Below are 21,313 nucleotides of genomic sequence, written 5' to 3'. Positions count from 1 at the left end.
CTTTCCACCGGGAAGGGTAGACAGGGCATTTGTTATTATTTCCATTTGAAAGAGGTTTACAGAGGGCAGCCAGGACATACCATGCGGACTGGACTTCAGGGCTCCAGAAGTTCTTTCCAAATCCGTGCAAGAGACCCAACACTGCAGGCAGATCTTCATAGAGAGGAACATAACTTCCTTTTCTGGGAGATTGCTGCCCCTTTGAGAACAGCCATTCTCGTAAAATACTTCGTTGTAATGCAGTTCACTTTGCTTCATTAAGGAAGCTCAAAGGGAAATAACTTTAAAAAAAATCGAATAAATTCAAAGAGAGAAAATGTTCAATTGCATTTTGTAGGCTCAAGGTCTCCAATCCGTTTCATTTCCTGAATGCCTAATCTCAAATCCATTTCATATCCTGAATACATATCCTGTATTTAAATAATACCAGGGATGGCCAATCCAACGGGCAAGTGATAAAATGCTCATTGACAACTTGAAAGTTTCTTCTTGTCTTCTTGGCCACAGAAAGACTGTATTTTCTGATCTCGTGTTTCCCTGGAAATGATGTAACTTGGAATCATCATCAGCTCTTCTTTACAGCTGTGTTACGCTATTAAAAGGGGCTAGGCCCTCCTAAGATTTCTTCTCTGGGTTTGTATTTCTTTCCTTTTAAAATGGATGTAGGAAAACTGTACCCCAAGGAGACTGAGAGTTTTTGCAAACGCCTCCCTGCCCCCGCCCTGTCCAAAGCTTCTTCCATTTGTATATTTCTTGCCAAGCACGGAAGAGATGCAAACGTCTGTATTTTGAAGCCTTTCAATAAGCTCTAACTTTGTTGTCCTATGTAACCGTGAGATTTTTTTTTTAAGTGGTCCAAAATTGGAATAGAATACAAGCTTTCTGCATTTTCTGTTTCACTGGTTTAGCAAACATTTATGATGGACATGTGCTGAGGGTTCAAGGAAGGAGCAGTGGGTGTGCCCTGTGGGGGAGCCAGGGTTTTATAGGAGGAGGAGGCAGCAAAGAATGGCGTCAGTAAAGGTATAGAAGGAGGGCAGTGCAAGCATTTTGGGGAAATGTGGAGAAGTTTGGGTTAATGATTGCATCTCAATTTTGGGAGGAGTGAAGGAAAGCTGGTTGGGGCGTAAGGGCAGCCCAGGAGTCCGCGCCTTCTCTGGCAGGGAAGAGTTGGAGGTTTGGAGCAGGAAAATAACAAGTGACGTGGGCGTTAGTGAGAGAAATATGGTTGCAAAGCCCAAGCTGTGAGTTTTCTGCTGCCAGGACCAAGCCCGAGGGAGAGGAAGAGGGGTCCATGAGACCCCAGGCTGGAGGGGCTCAGCTGAACCAGCTGCGAGGGGCTGCTGAGGTCAGAGAACCAGGATGTGGTTGAGAAGAGAGAAGACAATGGAGGGAAACGTTGACAAACATTGGATCCAAATGACAAGGAGAGAATGGAGCAGGATGGTGAGAGGCGAGGCTCCGAGGGGGGTGAGGAGGCAAGACAGAAGCCACTGCGAGGAGCAGGTTGGGTCAAGCATGCAGATCCGAGATTGTGGACGTCAGCAGGATGTTCACTAAGCAGGTGAGCTTCTTAGGATAGCTGTGTTGACTTCGGACCGCTGGTCCCTGCTTCTGTGCTGGCCCCTGGTGGCACTCAGCACATGGCGTTGCGTCAAGCTCTCCTTTGATTGGATGCTTCGTGTTTCTGTGGTGTGTGGTGTAGGCAGCCGTGGAGGCTCCGGTGGCCTCCCAGGGTGCTGTCCTCTAGCACAGTCCTCCTTATGTTGGGTCTTCGGCTGCTATAAGAAAAATACCATAGTCTGGGTGGCTTACAAACAACAGAATTTTCGTGTCTGGTGAGGGCCTCCTTCTTGGGTCACAGACGGACGTCTGTTTGCTGTCTCTTCACATGGCAGAAGGGGGAGGGAGCTCTCTGAGGTCTCTTTTATAAGGGCACTAATCCCATTCATGAGGGCTCCACCCTCATGACCTATCACCTCCCAAAATCCCCCCCTCCCAGAACTACCGCACTGGGGGGTAAGTTTCAGTATATGAACTTTGAGGGCAGACAAACGTGCAGACTGTAGCATGTTAGGTGGTGAATGAGCTTATGGATGGCTAACCTGGGTAAGCTTTTCTGAAAAACAGCATTCTATAATTGTAAAGCAGTGTTTTCAGCAAGAAGAAACCAAAAGAGATTTCAACAAAAAACGCCAACAAAAGAGAAGCCTGAATTCTTGCTATTCATAATGGACCATGGATTCAGAAATATATCTAATTATGTCAAGCTAAACTTTTACATTTTCTTATTCTGAATCTCCAAATACGTCTCGAATTAAATTTAAAATGCTCAAATTCTCAACAGTCATTTTTGTAGATATGTTTGCATAGCTGCTGTGTGTGGAAATGTGGAATGGCCTTAGGCAAGGATAAGCTAATATTCCTTTTCACTCTTTTTTTTAAAGGGGAAATCAGAGAACCTTTAAAATCTTTTGCTTAGGGTGAGCTCTAAGTTTGCATTACTGTTAGAAACTTTCTATAGTGAAGCCACCAAGCAACATTTAAGTGGCTCCATTTTTATTCGAGTATGGCGGGGGGGTGTGCAATAAATGTTTGCTGAATGTCAGTCTAAGATTTGTTTGAAGAACAAATTACGTTTATCAGCATTATTCAGCAAATGTGCATGAACTCAGCAAATAAAATAACCAACATTCTTATTATTTAACCTCTATAACATTCTTATGCCAGTAAAGACTGCATTTCGAGAGGGTAAAACAAGGTTGGGGCTTTCTTCTTGCCTCCTTTTTTTTTTCTCTTTCAGTAAATGATAAAAGAATGAAATGCCATTTTGATGGTTCCCCACCAGTCAGGCAGTGTGTGGGTGGAGGATGTTTTGAATATTCCCCACTCAACAGAGAGTCATGCAAGGGAAGGCGCTGCATAGATCTCTGTGATGCCCGCTGAAGTGGAACAGGTGTAGTCAGGATGGGGCCGCTCCAGTGAGAAAAACTGGAGCATGAGAAAACCCTCCTACCAGGCCAAAGATAAGGATGGATCAAAAAGCATCTGTGGTCCTCTTGCTCACAAAGCACATTTCTTTATATGCTTCATTCCAATTCCACACCTTTCCATGGCCAGGAATGCCTGTTCTGATAAAGCCGATTCCTCTTCCTGCCATATTCTTTCTTGGAGCCAAAAATCACACACCCATACCCCACAATTCTGGGACTCCAGCTCTAGCTCCCTAGTGAAGTTCTGAGGGGGAAAGGTCAAGTCAAGCATAGTGGCCACATAGCTTCACCCAGGACTATCTCTAAGGTCTATGTAGGTAGGGCTTCTGTAGCTCATAGGCTATGTGGGTTGAAGAGTTCCCTCAAAGGCTGGTTCACTCCCACGTGGGAGAGTAAGTCGTCCCCTCCCATGTTGTTAGGGTTGAATTGTGTCCCGCCCCCCTCCCCCCAAAAGATACGGTGAAGTCGTAACCCTCAGAACATGATCTTATTTGGGAATAGGATTTTTACAGAGGAAGTCAAGTTACAATGAGGTCATTAGGGTGGGCCCTAATCCAATATGACTGGTGTCCTTATAAAAAGGGGAGATTTGAACACAGACACAGACGCACTCAGAGAGAAGTCTACATGAAGGCACATGGGGTGCTGTGGTCTGAATGTGTCCCCCGAAAAACTCATATGTTGAAATCCTAAAGCCCAATGTGATGGTATTAGAAGGGGGGCCCTTTAGGAGGTGTGTAGACCAGTGACTTCTAAAGAAGGCTCCAGGGAGATCCCTAGTCCCTTCCACCAGGTGAGGACACAGCAAGAAGGGGCTGGCTATGAACAAGGAAGTGGGTGGGCGCTCACCAGAATGCGCCCATACTGGTACCTTGACCTTGGACTTCCCAGCCTCCAAAACTGTGAGAAATAAATTCCGGTTGTTGATAAGCTACCCAGTAGGTGGTATTTTGTTACAGCAGCCGGAAGGGACTAAGACACAGGGAGAAGATGGCCGTGTGACAGGCGTGATGCGTCGACAAGCCAAGCCACACCAAGGATTGCTGGCAAACACCAGAAGCTAGAAGACGCAAGGAAGCATTCTCAGCCAGAGCCTTCAGAAAGAGCAGGGCCCTGTCACCACCTTAATTCGGGCTTCCAGCCTCCAGAATGTCAGACAATAAACTTCTGTTGTTTTAGGTCACCTGGTTGGTGGGACTTTGTTATGGCTCCACACGCCAACTTACATAAGCCTTCAAAAGGCTTCCTTCGACACAGCTTGCAGAAACTAGGTGTGTTATTTCCTTCCCCGTTTCCTCTTTCTCTCTTCTTCTTATCTGCCTTTCTCGTGAACTCAGTGACATAAAACATTTTGTGGGTACAGAGGTAGGGCGGGGTGGCAAAGCGGAGACCCAGAGGTTATTCCATCCACTGTGAGGATGGGTTAGGGAAAGGAGAGAAGAATTGGGGGAAGTCTGCCACCATAATGGAGACAAGACACCAGGGGCCTTGGAGGGGGGAGTCCCCGTGGAGGAGGGATGGAAGGAAGCTGAGAGTCTGCTCAGAGTCGAGTCGGATAAGGAAGGAGGCTGAGGGCGAAACAAAAAACTTCGCGATTTTGAACTTCAAGGCTCTCTGATTTTGAGAATTGTTCCTTGCTTTGGAGAGTGATGATGATGACGGTCATGAGAAAAGCGGGAAGGAATTTTCATTTTTGGAACAATTGTGGATCCATTGCCAATGTGATCAACTTCAGGAATTGGAAAAGACGGAGTTTTGTTGTTGTTGTTGTTGTTTTGAGGAAGATTAGCCCTGAGCTAACTACTGCCAGTTCTCCTCTTTTTGCTGAGAAAGCCTGGCCCTGAGCTAACATCGTGCCCATCTTCCTCTACTTTATACATGGGATACCTACCACAGCATGGTGTGCCAAGCGGTGCCATGTCCGCACCCGGATCCGAACCGGCGAACCCTGGGCCGCTGTGAAGCGGAACGTGCGAACTTAACCGCTGCGCCACCGGACCAGCCCCGGAAAAGACGGAGTTTTTAGGAGGTCTTGGGAAGTTCAGTAGTTATAGAGAGCTTGAAAGGTGTACATTTGAAATGCTGGTGGGATTTTGGCGTTCATGGATTAGGATAAAGAGTTTTACTATCTTCTGATTATTCCCCAAGGGACTATACTAAGTGGTAGTGGGTCTAATGACACCACCTCATACTGGGTGTGGTCAGGATTCTGGGTATAATGTGTGTACCACAGTGTGAATCCCCTGAGGAAGGAGTTATCAGGATTAGGTCCCAATGGACCCACAACAGCCCAGAACCTCCATCACATCCACAGGAGTTCTTGAGTTTGGGGAGTTCAAAACTTGAGATTTGTGAAGATCTCATGCCAGTGCTGGGGGAAGGCATCAGCCAAGAAGAAAGAATGTCTGTGAGCATATTGTTTATGAATTATGGGATCAGAGTTAGTGCCAGCTTTCAACCCAACCCGCTCATTTCAACAGATGAGGAATCTGAATCCCACTGATTTGCCATCAATCATACAACTGAAGACAGAACCAGAATCCAATTTTCTTTTCTTTTCTTTTTTTCTCCCCAAAGCCCCAGTACATAATTGTATATCCTAGCTGTAAGTCTTTCTAGTTCTTCTATGTGGGATGCCATCACAGCATGGCTTGATGTGCGTCGTGTAGGTCTGTGCCCAGGATCAAAACTGGCGAACCCCGGGCCACTGAAACGGAGTGCACAAACTTAACCACTCGACAACTCGACGGGTCCCCAGAACCAGAGACCAGTTTTCAATGGCTTTTGTTATCATCCCAGTCAACGAACACTTTAGCCATAGTTTCTTCTTCTCGTAGCCTATAAGCTAACCAGGGAGGTGAAGCCAATATCCCAGCATTGCGTGATGACGACAGTAAGGCCAGTAGAAGGCAGGAAGGCCTTTCCTAGATCCCTTAACTCAGGAGACTCTCCTTTTTTTCATCTGTAACCTGGAATAATATTTGTCTTGTCTCCTGAGCTAGTTATGTGAAAATGTTTTGAAAACTGCAAAATGCGCTATGAATGGAGAAGTATTATTGAGTTCAGAGAAATGAGAGATGGGTGTAGACTTGGAGAAGAGAAGATTGAATGCAGCCTCTATCGTGGGTATAATTTTGACAGAAGACATCTGTGGCTGAAGAGGGTGTCCAGGAAGAGTGAACCCCAGCAGAGGTGGGAAAGCATGAATTGGTGAGCATATTGACCAGATCAATCAGCTTGGCTGCGGTGGGGAATTACTATGCATCTTCCAGCCAATATTTGAGGTCAAGTCCAAATCAGAGGGGGTCAAGGGATTTGGTGCAGAAAAGTACCACTATAGCTATCATCCTTGCACAGATTATTTTTATTTTATTTATGGAAGGTCTTTGAGGTACATTATCTCTGGAATCTCTTAGCAAATGTCTGTCCCATTGAGCAGGGAGAAAAAAAATCTTCCTGAAACAGATGTTAGCGCTTTATTCATCCTGCCTCCTGTCCTACTTTGTTTATTTCTTCGCATGTATAAAAGTTAAAATAAAAAATAGCAAATTCAGATAAAGGGGTTAGTATATCCAAAGGGTGGTGCCAAAATGTCTGTTAATTTAAACTTGGGACTTTATTAATAGAAGCTGCCCATCGCTTTTATCTGTGTTTACTTTGTGTTGACTTCAATGGTTGCTGTGCAGGAACAGCCGAGCTGATTTTTGACCCCATATGTTTAACATTAATCCAATTCATATGGGTTCTTAATAGCTTTGGTAAAGTGGAACTGTGTTTGACACTCTTTTTGCTTGTGGTTAGATAATATATTCAGTTCTGAAAACTTGAAAAAAACCCAGAAAATGCTGACAACCTGCCCGGTTTTAATCCCGTTCGCCTTCTGCAGCTCATTAAACTCTTGTAGCTCAACTTCCGCTGGGGATCAGAGGACACTTCTGGTGTGTGGGCACTGCCACGGTGTCCTTTGTCATAGAGCAGTGTTTGGTCTGAAGCTGTCAGTCCAGACCTGGCTCACCAAGAGGGTTTAGTTACTGATTTTCCCAAGGATGTCTTTAAGGCAGGCTCACGGGATGAAAGCGACATGGAGGCTGTGTGCCATTGTCACATAATGTCCTAGCTTTTGCTACTTGGGTTGTCCTAAGCATACAAGCGACCACCTGCTTATAGTTATGGTATAATATGTTTTATTTAAGAAGTAGGGATTTGTTTGAATTTTGTAACTCTCACGTTGCACCTCTTAGGAAACCGACATTCATTCATGCACTCTTCAACAAATATTTGGTGAGCACTAGGCATTTTTCTAGAACAATGTTCTAGCAATGAACAAGACACGGCTCCCCCCTTCAACAGACTTAAGTTCTAGCAGGGGTAATAGACAATAAGCAAATCCACAAATAGGTGTGTAATGTAATATCACATGATAATTATGACTGTTAGAAGAAAATTCAGAAGACAGTAGACCATGATGTGGGGAGATAAGGGTGTTTCGATGGAATAGTCGAGGAAGGCCTCTTGGAAGAGACGACACTGAGCAGAGATATGAAAGAAGTGAGGGACTGAGACTGTTGAAGACCTGCTGGGAGAACCTTCTAGGGAGGGACAGCTAGCACGAAGGCCCTGCAGTGGGATGAAATTGGCTCACTTGAGGAATACTAAGAAGGTCGGTGTGACTGGAGTGCTTTGAACAAAGGGGAAAATGGTAGAAAAGGAGGCCAGAGAGACAGCCAGGGGCCAGATCAGGCAGGGCCTCACCATGGTGAGGATATTAGGTTTTGTTCTAAGGATAGTAGAAAGTCACTTGTAGATAATCACTCTAGCAGCTTTATGGGGAGTGGAGTATGCAGGAGCATGAGAGGAAAGGCGGCAATGCAGAAGTTATTGCAAGATTCCAGATGAGAGACTAGGGTGGACTTGACTGGGGCCAGTGATGGAGGACATAAGAAGAAACTGGAACGAGGAACGTTTTGATGGTTGATGTGATTTGTTGATGGACGAGCGTGGCGTGTGGTCATGAGGGGAACAACTCAGCTCTTACTCTTCAGTTAGAGATGCCGCGGGCCGCGGTCACTAACCCCCACCCCCACTCCATCACCCAGAGTGAAGATGATCCATGGTAGCTGAGCCCATGGCCCCTTTGCAAAGGTAAATAAAGAGCAAAGCCTTAAAGGGCTTTCATAATTTAAAATGAAAATTTAAATTTTAAATGGGATACATTTTTGGTGAAGAATAGAATAAAGATTTTGCTTGCTTTGTATCACCTTTTAAAAAACCTTTCCTTAGCAACCTTTCAAAACCACAGCAGATGTTCCTTAGAAAAATAAAGCAAATTGCAATTTCCAGGAAGAAGAGACCCATTATCGTGGGCTCGTTATGAAGTTGTTCATTATTTAATGTATTGGAAAGACTGGGTTTAATTTACAGTTTCTTTTGCTGGAGAGGAATCCTAGACACAATCAGGACAGTGAATGGTGAAAAGGAGGCAAATAATGAAAATTCAGATTTTTCTCTCTGCAGATCTGGCATTTGGAATTTTACATAATTTTCTTGTAGAAACAATGCTCAGTGTTGGGTGGACTCATTTTGGATTTCCTGTTTCCTTTTGTTCTGTTATTATCCTTTCCTTCCTCCAAGGCTGTTTATCAGATTTTTCCCCTGCAAAAAATAACGCAACATACTTTATATGGTTTCTAAAGTTTTCTAAGACAACTATGCTATTGCTTTAGGCTACTTTTGTAGAAAACAATGTGCATAATTGAAATAATGTGATTTTTTGGGGTGTCAACCATTTCTTGATCTTTTTTTGAATAAATGATCATCCCAGGAATCCATTCTGCTCTAAATTGAATATTTTCTTGTTCTTTAAGATTACGTTTATAGCCTGTGATTAGATATATTTCACTGCAGTGAAATTTAAACTTAGATATTAAAATTGTGTCAAGTCTTGTTTTGTATCTCTGAACACACAAAGTTCTTAAAGAGCACATTCGTGTTCAGAGTGCTCTTGCATTTCTAAAGCGAATGTTGTTTTAGTTTGGAGGCATAGACAAGATTAGCACCCTGGTCACTGATTTCCTCATATGAAGACCATGGGTTTAGCGTTTTACTAGTTCATGGAGCTGGTAGCTTTGCCTGCAGCAAGGTATCAGTGGTTGGTTTTCTGATGAATCTAATTTGATAATAAAATCATCATTCTTCAGCCCACATGAATCTTGCTCAGAGTCTCCTTTCTTGATAAGGATATAGTTTAAAAAGGTTTCCTTTTCTAGACTCTTTCGGACATAGGACTCTATGTTCTGGGCTGGAAGGGATCCTGAAGCTAAAACTCAGCTTCTGACTACCCTGAATGTTGGGCACTTGTGAACTTACTCAACATCATTCAATAACAAGAGTGGCTGCTATTTATTAATTAACCGCATGGTATGTGTTGTTGTAATCCACCCAACAGTCTTGCAATGTTGTTCTTGTAACAAAGAAAGAAATTGTGACTCAGAGATGGCTGTCTCAGGGCCCAAAGGAGTGACCAGCATGACCAATGGTCATATGGACAGAAAAGGGACTCTAAAGTGGAAGACAATGCAATACTTTCCTTTAGAATATGTACACCCAGAAGGGAAGACCAAGAAGGTAACAGCAAGAAGACAACTCTAGGTAAGCAAGAACACCATGGCTGAATGTGAGCGACTACCTCACATAAGTGCTGAGAGAAAATGGCTAAGAGAACAGTCAGAGTTTGGTGGCAATTGTCAGCTCGTTGAGGCGATACTTTGAGTGGAATTTAATTAATAACTATTCTGCATGGTCCTATTCAGTGGGGTTCAAAGTCTGCCTTGGTAATAAAGCTTGTGCTCAGTGGCAATAAGGGGATCTCAGGTTCATGTACAAGCTTCTGCCTTTTGCTGTTGGCTAACTCTCTGCAAGCGTCAGGTATGCTATTCATGGCTCATAGTTTGTTGTTTTTGTTTGTTTGTTTTCAAAGCACATAACTTGTATCAGGATGCTTTTGGTTGAAGTAACAGAAAGCCAGGCTCAGAATGGCTTAAGCAACAAGGAAGTTTATTGGTTTACGTGAATGGAGAGTGGTTCAATGTTGGTTCATCTGGCAGGTCAGCAGTGTGATCAAGGACCCAGGTTGTTTCCATCTGTCTGCTCTGTCTTCCACGCAGACAACTTCTTTCTATAATTGGTTCTCCTGTGGGCATAGGGTGGCTGCTTCTTGTGGACCCACCTTCTTCCTCTTTCACATCTAGTGTCAGATAGACCCTGGCTTCCCATTGCTGCTTGTAAGAGTATGGAAGGATTTTCCCAGAAGGCTCCAGTAGTCCTCTCTTTGTATCTCTTTAGACAGAGTTGGTTCACATCTCCATTCTTGAACTGATTACTGGTAAGGTGGGTGGGAGTCCCTTAGGTCATGCATGCCTACCTTTTGCGCCGAGCTCAAATTCCCAAGCCACAGGCTGCTGCTTAGTGGGGGTGGAGTTGAATGACTGCAGAATCAACAATGATGTCCATTAGACAAAGACTCGGAGCCACTGGTGTTTCCTGATGTGTCTTATTTTCCATCCTCCTAAGCAGGGTTGGGGGCCGATTAATGGTTTGATATGCAGTGCTACAAAATGAATTGCCTAAAATTATTAGGAGCCGGGTGGTAGACAATCTAAAAACGTGAAAACATGCTCAGCCTCATTAGTAATCAGGGAAATGTAAATTAGGATCACAATGACATACTATTTTACTCCCACTAAACTGGCAAAAATTAAGAAGTCTGGTCTTATGAAATATTTGCGATGATGTGTCTAGGGAAACAGAACCTCTCCTGTCCTGCTAGTGGGTGTGTAATTTGGTATCACCACTTTGGAAAAAAATTGGTATTATCTTGTAGAGCAGAAAATGCATATATCCTTGGACTTAACATAAGTATATATACTAGATATATACATTTGTAGGTATATATACTAGAAAAATTTTTGCAGTTTCTTCAAGAGACATCTTTGAGAATGTTTATGACAATACTGTCCATCATAGCAAAAAACTGGAAACAACCTAAATGTCCCAGAACAGGAGAGGAAATAAATGCACTGTGGAATATTGTATGATGTGGACTATCATACAACAGTGAAAATGAAGAAACTACGGCTACATGCAACATGTGTGTATCTTAAAAACTTAACAGGCAATAAAGTGAGATGCCAAAGAATACATACAGTAAAATACTATGTTTATGAAACTCACAAGCAAGCACATTTAAGCAATATATTGTTAGGATACACCCATATGTGGTAAAACCATATTTAAAAGCAGGGGTGGTTATCTAGGGGAGGGGTCATCTGGAAGATGAGATCCAGGAAAAGCACCAAGTCATTGTCAGTGGTATTGCTAATGAGATCTAATCTTTAGTTGGGTGGTAGGATTCAGTGTGTTTGTTTTGTTTGGGGCTTCTTGACTTTCTTTTTATCTATCTATCTTTGTACATATCAAATATTGCATAGTAATTTTTAAAGTATAGGCTCACTGTGCTCATAAGCAAATGGGATTGATTGCAGTGAAGCGACAAAGTAATGTGATTCTTGTAGAGGAAGTCATGTCTGATGATTCAATTAATATTCCATGAAGGGACAAATCATCTTGTGGCTGGGGAACCAGTGGCTGTAATCTATTTAGACCTTGAAAAACTCTGATTAAAGGCTGTATCAGAAGTTATTAACCTTGACATCATTGTGGGTTGGAGAAATGTCTACATCAGACATAAAAAATAGACAGATGGGTAGATAGATTAATTTTTAAAAGGGGGAATTAAATGAGCCTTCTTCCATGTGCAGAAGTGTTCGCTTTTAGATTCTGTAGTATTTAGTCAGTATTTACCTTACGGCATATTTTAATGGATGATTTGAAAGAGGAAGACACAAGCAAGAGAATCCTTTGGTTAGAGGGAATGCTGAGTGCAGCCAGGTGGTGAAACACTGAGAAAATGAGATTTAAGCTGAAGCTCATGGCCTGTTCGACTTAGAAATACAGCAGATGAGCTTCAGTGTAGAGGGCACACCTGTTGGGTGATTCCTATTTCTTGTTAAATTCCCCTTTGGGCATTCGTGCTTAAACACTGTAGCTCCTATGCTTAAGGGCTTTTGCCAACTTAGCCTACACAGTACTCCCCCCTATCGATGGGGGATGTGTTCCTAGACACCAAGTGGATGCCTGAAACCTCGGATAATACCAACCCCTATCTATACTATGTTTTTTCCTCTATGTACCTACCTATGATCAAGTTTAGTTTATAAATTAGGCACAGTAAGAGATTAATAACAATAACTAATAATAAAATAGAACAATTATAAAGATTTACTGTAGTAAAAGTTACCATAGATGTTAGCAATCTCAGCATATGATTTTTTTCTTTCCTTACTAAGTCGAGAACTTACCTTTTCACTTAAAGGAAGCACTTTAAAGATGACTTCTCTTTGGCATATCCGAATTGCCAGCATCACTACTCTTATGCTTTGGGGCCATTATTAAGTAATATAAGGGTTACTTGAGCACAAGCATCGCAGTACTGAGATAGTCAATCTAATAACTGGGACGGCTGCTAAGTAACTAATGGGCGGGTATCGTATACAGCGTGGACACACTGGACAAAGGGATGATTCACATCCTGGGCAGATGGAGTGGATGCCACTGAGATTTCATCACGCTGTTCAGAATGGCATACAATTTAAAACTTATGAATTGCTTACTTCTGGAATTTTCCATTTAATATTTTCAGACCGCGGTTGACCACAGGTAACTGAAACCACAGAAAGCGAAACTGCGGATAAGGGGGACTCCTGTAAAAGAATCTCTTAATGGTTAAATAACAAGTTTTATTTCTGGTGATGGGGAGGTTTCTTGGTGTCACTCACTTGATTCAGCACAATCTTTTAATCTCCCTCTAGAAACATTCTGTGTCTCACTCCAATGTAAAGCCTAGGCTGAGCCCAGTGTTCAAGTCACTGTGTAACCAGAAGTGACTACACTGGCCAATTGTGATTCTGTCAACCTGTTTCAATTTCCCCAGGAATAAAAGGAAAGGGGTGAACTAGATGATTTCTAAGTTCTCTTTCAGATCCAACATTCTGTGACTCTGGGATTCCATTTGTAAAGATCCACGCGTCCTCCCCACCTCACGTAGAGTTGGCATGAGGCTAACGTTACCTGCCCTCTTGCTCACACTCTGTGATGTGTGCCCCAGAATTTGGAATGTCTGTGTTACCCACGAATGTTATTTCTCTGTCGTCTTAGTTCTGTTACAGGTACTCTTCCTGAGCCATGCAAATGATAGTACACTTGGCAATGACAAACTAGAGCTTTCCAGAGCCAGTCTAGAGTATATTAGGCATAGAACTTAGATGGTGTGTACAGAATGCCCTTCAACTTTAATGAGCCTTCATATACTGACTGTGGATAAGTTTTATACGGATCTAGGAGAAATGTTAATGTGAGCTTTTATCTATAGCTAAAGGAAAACAACCCCTCTACTCATTGCGTAGTAGGTACTGTGTTTGCACAAATCTTCTTAAACCTCTGGGTCCTCAGACTCAGAGTGAATGAGGCCATTGATAAGTGGCACCTAGGACGGTAGGATCTTCCTTTTTTCTAAAATTTAATTTTTGTGTGTATCAAAGTAGTACATGCACATGATTTAAAAAGCCAAATTGAGCTAAAAGACTTATAGCCCAAATCAGCCATCTCCTGTGCCTCCACCCCCTGCTCTGGCTAACATTCGGCACTGTCAACTACTTCTGACATTAACCTTTGTATTTCTAAAGAACATGCATGTATTTCTCTCTGTAGTCGTTCCTGTTAGACCTTAGCTGTGTACTTCTCGTTCTCTTATGATCGGTCAATCCCCCTTCCTCTCTCTCCCCTACATCTCAGTATAGTTATATCATGAGTTTGGATTGAATCCATGTCTGAATTTTTTTATTATATTGAATGTTAATATTGTTCATGTCTGTTCCAGGTAATATACCATGAACATATCCTTATATAACATTTTATATTTCCTGACTCATTTTTTTTTTATTTGGACTTTTCCACATTCTCCAACAGCTTTGTAAAAATATGTACACACAATTAGACACACAGTTGAATTTTTTTGATCTACTTGGAGCTTCCTTCTGTTTCAATCTGGACTGGCCTGATGCCCTGCTGTCACTCTGGAATCTCCCTTCATCACCATCCTGGGGATTTTCTTTGCCTCTCTCCTGGCTGAATCACTTGTTCCCAGGTCTTCCTCTTTATAGTTTTCCTCCAGACCTTTTTTGTTATTTTAAACATCTCAAAATATGTTTATTTTAACCTTACACTTTACTTTTCAACTTGATTGTTTAGCTGGGTATAAAAGTCTGAATTGAAAACCATAGTCAGTCAAAATTTTGAAGGAGTTATTCCATTATCTTCTAGCTTCCAAATTTGTTATTCAGAAGTCCAGTGCTATATGTAATAAACCAAATACTTAATCTAACCTACCGTTCCTTTGCCCCTCCCAAAGCTTTCAGACTTTGTTCTTTATATCTGGTGTTCTGCAATTTCACCATTGTGTGTCTCTAGGGTTTTTTTTTTTTTTTCAAATTATTACTCGTTATTGTATTGGACATCTTGTTGGTGTAAAGATTTATTTCTTTATTTTATTTGAGTGGTGATGTCTTGTATTAATCCTCTAAGTTTTTGCTTCTCTATTGTCTATCTCTTGATCTTTTTGTTGTAAATAAATTCTGGAAAATTTATTTAACTTTATCTTCTAATCTTTTCAATGAATTTTTAATTTAACTGTAATATTTTTGAGTCCTAAGAGCTCTTTCTTATTCTTGTTTCTTTTTAGATTGTCTTGTTCTTACTTTATTTCTCCAAAGATATAAATTATAGTTTCTCTGGAAAATAATAGCTAGTAGACCAGGTGCTCTTCTAAATATTCCATACATATTAACTCATTTGATCCTCATAGAAATTCTTTGAAGCAGATACCATTATGATTCTTATTTTATAGATGGGGAAACTAAGGCACAGAAAGTTTAAGTGCCTTGCACAGGACCCACAGGTAGAGTGACAGGCAGGATTCAAACCAACCAGTCTGGCTTTAGACACCATGCCCTTAACCACTATGCAGTACTGCCTCTGCTCTCTGCATTGTGTTTTTGTTTGCTTGTTTCTGAGTTCTTCATCTCTTTGTTTTTGTCCATCTTTCCTGTTGAAACCTTTCTTCACGAGTCTAGTGATGTTTGGCTATCTGTTCACCTTTGAGAGTGAAGTAAGCTGATTGTGAGCTCTGTTTGACTGGGTAGAGCTTTTTGACTGGTGCATTATGGCATCGTAGGGTGATTGGGTATTCAGCAGCCTTCACCACCAGAGACCTCAAATGACCAAGAGGTCTTTTTTCTAGAGCCCCTAAGTTTCTCAAAAGAAAGTTCTTCTAATCTCCTGCATTGGAGTTGAAGCTTGACAGATGTGTTTCTTAACTGGGTGGGAGAAGGGGTCTGGGGTCTCATTGTTCAGTGTGCATATCTTTTATTTTGTCTTGTTTTCAGGCTGGTGTTCCATCTCTGTCCTGTTCTGGTGTCCCTGAGTACAAAGCCTGCTGGGCTTGATTTTTCTACCCTTCCCTTCCCATCTCCTGCACAGGGAAATCTGGAGATGGACTCCTTGAACAGACTTTCACACACACGACTTGTTTTAAGTCCCCAGCCTCTCCCTTCTCTTTTGCAATGCCCAATGCCTTCCATTCCTGAGCTTTCTAGGGCCTGCCAGAGGAACTCATCCACCTCTCTCAGTATTACCCTCTCTCCCTAATTCACTTCCCACCCCCTTCAGGCACTTCGTTTTGACCTTCCTTGGCTCGTTGTCATTTATCATCCTTCCATCTGCTTTCAGTTCCAATTGCTTGCTCATCTTTGTGATGTTATCCTTCATAACTTTCATTTATTTTTTTCAGTGAGGAAGATTGGCCCTGAGCTAAGATCTGTGCCAATCTTCCTCTATTTTGTGTGTGGGATGCTGCCCAGTGTGTATGTCCGTGCCTGGGATCCGAACCCATGAACTCCAGGCTGCTGAAGTGGAGCACATGAACTTAACCACTATGCCACCAGGCCGGCCTCCCTTTCCATGTTTTATACACGGCTATTCTATGTTCTGTGTTAGACGATTCTAACAGGACAACATAATCCCTTGTTTCTTGTTTCTCCTCATTCTCGCTAAACTTAGCTTGTGTACTTGGTACTCACTGATCTTTGATTGTGAGCTCATTGCTAGTTCTTTCTCTCTTGAAAATTCTGCAGGCCTAAATTGGCGATGGTTTTCTCCAGAGGATTTGTGTCTGCTTTATAGAGAACCAGGAGCTCAACAGGCCTGAGACCACTTCATCCTCACTTGAGCTTGACATGGCAGCCCCAAGCTCAGCTTCTCCGCCAGGCAGCTGGCCCAAGACTCAGTATCTCAGCTCATGATGTACCTGTCCATTGGCACCACCTATCAGTGCCATCCTACCCCTGTCCTTTGCCCACCAGTCGTGCTATTGCTCTTCATGCAACTCTTTTTCAGGAAGCTGGCAGGGCCTTGAAGACTTCTCCCATCTTTTGGGAGCCCAGAACTGCATCAAAAAGTGAGTCATATATAAGATCTGGTTGCTGTGCAGTGGGAGGGCCCTTCAGAGAGGTAGTCTGCCATATTATCAGAATCAGTCTTCCTTTGCTTCCCATTTTCAGATATTATTATTTTGGGGAGTTCCCTATGTCTCCTAATTTCACAGAAGATGGAATTTGTTTTTCGATTTCTTGTGCTCCTCATATTTTGAGATATGGATAAAATCTAACAGGTTTGTCCTGAGCTTCCTACTCTTAAAAGGTTCTCATTTGTCAGTGTCCAAAATCCTGCAGGCTCTGGATGCCAATACACACAAGAGCACATATCTGTTGTTTTAGTTTTCTATTGATCTCTCTTTGCCCACTCCAGGATACTTACTAAGCCACGTGTTATTTAACCCCTCAGCACTTGACAGTATGGCCACCACCCTGTTCCGGAACGTTCTCCTCTTGTCTTTCTGCTGCTGCTTTGTCAGGTTCTCCTCCTACTTTATGACTACTCTTTTGTAGTCACTTTTCTGATTTTTGTTTCTCTGCCTGCCTTCCAAATTTGGCTGTTTCCAGAGTTCTACTATAGATGATGGAGGCAGAGGGTCACCAGGAATGATGGGCTTGTGCAGACCCCAACAGGCATGCCTAGGGCCAGCCCGGTGGCACAGTGGTTAAGTTCGCACATTCTGCTTCTTGGCGGCCCGGGGTTTGCTGGTTCGGATCCCGGGTGCGGATATGGCACAACTTGGCAAGCCATGCTGTGGTAGATGTCCCACATATAAAGTAGAGGAAGATGGGCACGGATGTTAGCTCAGGGCCAGTCTTCCTCAGCAAAAAGAGGAGGATTGGCAGTAGTTAGCTCGGGGCTAATCTTCCTCAAAAAAAAAAAATGCCAACAGGCACACCTGTGTATGTCATGTCCACTGTGTGACACAGTGCCCTGTCAGGTAGCCACATCCATCTGGGGGTCTCACACGGCCACTAAGTTTCCAGGGTCATCTGTCCTCCTCGGAAACCACTGGCACTTCAGTGGCTTCAGCTTCCACACCCAGGATGCTTGCTGCCCATGTTTTGCTTTTAAATTTTTTTCTTTTTAGTATGAAAAAAATGATGTAAATGATATTTTTCTCATCAAAATTTACCTTTGTGGTTTAGAAATAAAACCAGGGGAAGCAATTGTCCCCAATTCCACCCTCACTACCCCATCTCCACCTCAGAGCCAAGGCCTCAGCTCTTTTAAGGCAGTGTTGTCTCAATCTGCTTCTAAGGTTTGGGTCTTTTGTGTGTGTGTGATTTCCAGAGCTGCACTGTGGGGGCAGGAAGACCTGGATGAATTACCTAACATTTCCACCTGGATGCTGGTTCTGATTCTTGCTGGGATCGGGCAGAATTTTAAGGTGTGAAGCAGGAAGAGGAATCACCCTGTGCCAGACAGTTCTCTCTTAATATATTTGCTCTCTGGGGCCATTATCTGCAAAATAGAGCTGATCACCCTGCTCAGAGTAAAGTGGTGGGGTGGAGTGGAATAAGTGGGGATTAGAGAGTACCTGGGAAAAAGATTTTTCCGCAATAGTGTGTCCACTTGTAAATACTGTAAACGCTCAGCGTATTCAGTTTCCGCGTTTGTTGAACGCACGTGCTGTGTCATTATCATTTCTTTAAGTGCTGTAAATCTCTAGGGGCCCATATGTGTGTGCTTATTGTAGCACCTCGCTCAATGGCATAAACGAGTAAGCTCTCAACAATGCTTATGCTATTGATGGTATTCACAATAGCTGGTAGAGAAGGTATCGGTCGTGCCTCTTAGTGTCTTGATCTATCGAAACAGACGCATAGGCAACATGCTCTAACTTGGGAAGTGAGGAACTGGAACATTTCAAAAGGTGACCAGAACCTACGTTGAGTACGGTGGTGCCAGGCGCTATCTTGAGTGCTTTATATGCATTATTTAATTCCCATAGTTCCCTCCTGTGGTAGGTTCAATTATTATCCTCACTTTAGAGTTAAGGTAACTCATAGAGTGGGAGGTTGGGTAACTTGCTAAAGTCACAAAGTAAGTGTGGAGCCACCGTTTTAATGAGGTCACCCTGATGCAGTATCCATGCCCCCGACTGCCCAGCCACCTCGGGTGGGCTCCATGCCACACTGACCTACCCCCCAAGAGCCCTTTCCTTAGCTTATGGCTGCAGATTCCTCTGGAATATCAGCAGCTCTGCTCTCCATTTGGCCATTTCCTCCATTAGGATTTTTATGATCCGTCTTTCAAAGATGGTGCAACAGTTCTGTGCTACATAGAACACAGTTTGTGGTTCATAACACATACCGTAGGCTTCTTTTGGGAAAGAGAGCAATCGTAAATAAATGGCTTATTTAGAAGTGGGTGAACTTGTTGGAACAGATCAAAATATATCCATCTTCCAAAATCTGGATTTTCTAATTTCTGCACTCATCAGAATTTAGGATTTGGGGCCGACCCCGTGGCCGAGTGGTTAAGCTCACGTGCTCCACTTCCATGGCCAGGGTTTCACCAGTTCGGACCCTGGGTGCAGACATGGCACCACTCATCAAGCCATGCTGAGGGGGCATCTGTAGGGGAGGAAGACATTTGCTCTACGCACTCTAGGTCCTTCTGGCTGGACTACGAATTAAATTGACACAAGACAGAATAACAGGAGAAAATTAAACAAAGCTTTGTAACATGTATACATGGGAGAGACTCATGAAAACTGAGCAACTCACCAAAATGGTGGAGGCTCTCCCCTTAAATACCACCCTCAGCTACAAGCAAAGGAGGACGTTGAGGGTGGGAGGAGTCAGTTATGGGAGATTACCAGAAAAGCACAGTAAACAGGGTAAGGTTATTATGCAGACTTAGGTCCTTGCCTTCCACATTGATAAGAGTTTCTAGAGATAAGGTCATCCCCCTTCCTGGTACAGAGAGGAAGACACCTTTACAGATGGAGATTTCCCTTACAAATGTAAATGTCTCTGAAAAGGGTAACTTCTACTTTTCAGAGTTTCTCTCACTTCTGCAGTTTTTAAAAGTAACCAGCCCAAGGGGCTGGCCCCGTGTCTGAGTGGTTAAGTTCACGCGCTCCGCTGCAGGCGGCCCAGTGTTTCATTGGTTTGAATCCTGGGCGCGGACATGGCACTGCTCATCAAACCACGCTGAGGCAGCGTCCCACATGCTACAACTAGAAGGACCCACAATGAAGAATATACAACTATGTACTTGGGGGCTTTGGGGATAAAAAGGAAAAAAATAAAATCTTAAAAAAAAAAGTAACCAGCCCAAAATAATCCTCATGCCAAAGAGACATATATTGGGGAGGCCAATTCCAATCCCCCACACATCCCACATAGCAAAACCAGGAGGACCTACAACTGGAAAATACAACTATGTACCGGGGGGCTTTGGGGAGAAGAAGAAGGAAAAAAAAAGAAGATTGGCAACAGATATTAGCTCAGGTCCCAATCTTAAAATAAAAAATTCCTTTAAAAAAAAGAATTTAGGGTTTGACTATACTAAGTATTCTTATGGCGTTGTCACCATCCTTATTAGGGAATTATGTATTTTACATATTCCAGTTCAATATTTTTCCCAACCTCAGGAGAAGCATGTGTGTCTGCCTTTGGATATAATTAGTATTTCATTATCAATGACAACAAGTTCAAAAAACCCAAAAAGGAAACGAAATGCTAATGTTTAAGAATATTGAACAAGATGTGTGTAACTGTCATGTCAGCATACCAAAATAAAGTTTATACCGTACTTCATTAAGTAAAGCATCCACAAAGGTGTGGGTGAGGCTGCTGTTCTTAAGGAGATGCTTTAGCTGAGGAGACCAGGAGAGATGGCCCCTGCTTCTTGTTACATCTTGCTGTTAAGCACAGATTGCTCTTAATAGCTTACTGTTCTCTATAAGACGAAAACAAAATAGACTGTTCAGCACCATTCTCCTTCTCTGAGTGTCATCAGCTTCTATCAATGTGTGCTAAAATCTCAGAAGTTGTCCCTGATGTGCCTATAGGAAGGATGTTTCACAGCTGTGAACAGGGTGGTGGCCTCCAATACCTGCCAGTAAAGCCAGTGCTGGTCATTTAAAGAGTCAGGGTCAGATCTGATGGTAATTCAGCCATTTCTGAACACTCACACCATGACCCAAGCTGTTACTGCTTCATTACTTTTTACCTGGTTGCAGTCTGTGTCTCATCTGGGATTCTGTCAATGGAAACACAGACTCATGGCTCTTTTTGCCATTTGCTATTTATTGTTTACACTATACTGGGCACCTTATGAAATACCTTATATGTATTTACTTCATCCAATCTTCATTATTATTATTATACTATGATGGTATTTGTATATTATATGCTATGTTGTCATTATATATGATTATTATTATATGATTAGTATTGCTTTGGTTTTACAAATTAAGAAATGGAGGTTCAGAGAGGGTAGGTAACTTGCCTGAGTCACACGGCTAGTGATGGAATCAGAGATCAGAATCCAGGCCTTTTCTGATCTGAAGACAAGGCTCCTTACCCATCCATCATGGATCTGGAAGAGAACTTAGAAGCATCGATTTCCAGCCCTTTATTTTATGGGTGAGCAGTTGAGGCTCAGAGAAGAGGAATCACCTGCCCAGGGTCTCGCTCCATCGGTGGTCTTCAGACCGCCATGCTCTTCCTGCTGTGACTCTTGAGGTCCCAGCCCTTTTT

General features: G+C 42.8%; 1 protein-coding gene across 9 annotated transcripts in view; it reads left to right on the top strand.

Moving 5' to 3' along the window:
- The window catches only part of ZDHHC14 (zinc finger DHHC-type palmitoyltransferase 14), a 278,576-nt gene that overhangs the window by 113,763 nt on the left and 143,500 nt on the right, over positions 1–21,313 (top strand). Inside the window, exon 1 of one of the 9 annotated variants that reach the window (XM_070603095.1) lies at positions 1,187–1,564. The exons of 7 other annotated variants lie outside the window; for them this stretch is intronic. In XM_070603095.1, coding sequence (XP_070459196.1) covers positions 1,434–1,564 — 131 coding nt within the window. In that variant the 5' untranslated portion in view covers positions 1,187–1,433. Of the gene's footprint in view, positions 1–1,186; positions 1,565–21,313 lie in introns of those variants that run through there. One more of the 9 variants, XM_070603096.1, reaches the window with a different exon arrangement.

This window comes from Equus przewalskii, chromosome 32, assembly GCF_037783145.1.
Source record: "Equus przewalskii isolate Varuska chromosome 32, EquPr2, whole genome shotgun sequence".
Classification (NCBI taxonomy): Eukaryota; Metazoa; Chordata; class Mammalia; order Perissodactyla; family Equidae; genus Equus; species Equus przewalskii.
Note: the sequence above shows the minus strand (reverse complement) of the source record. Positions and strands in the feature narration are given on the sequence as shown.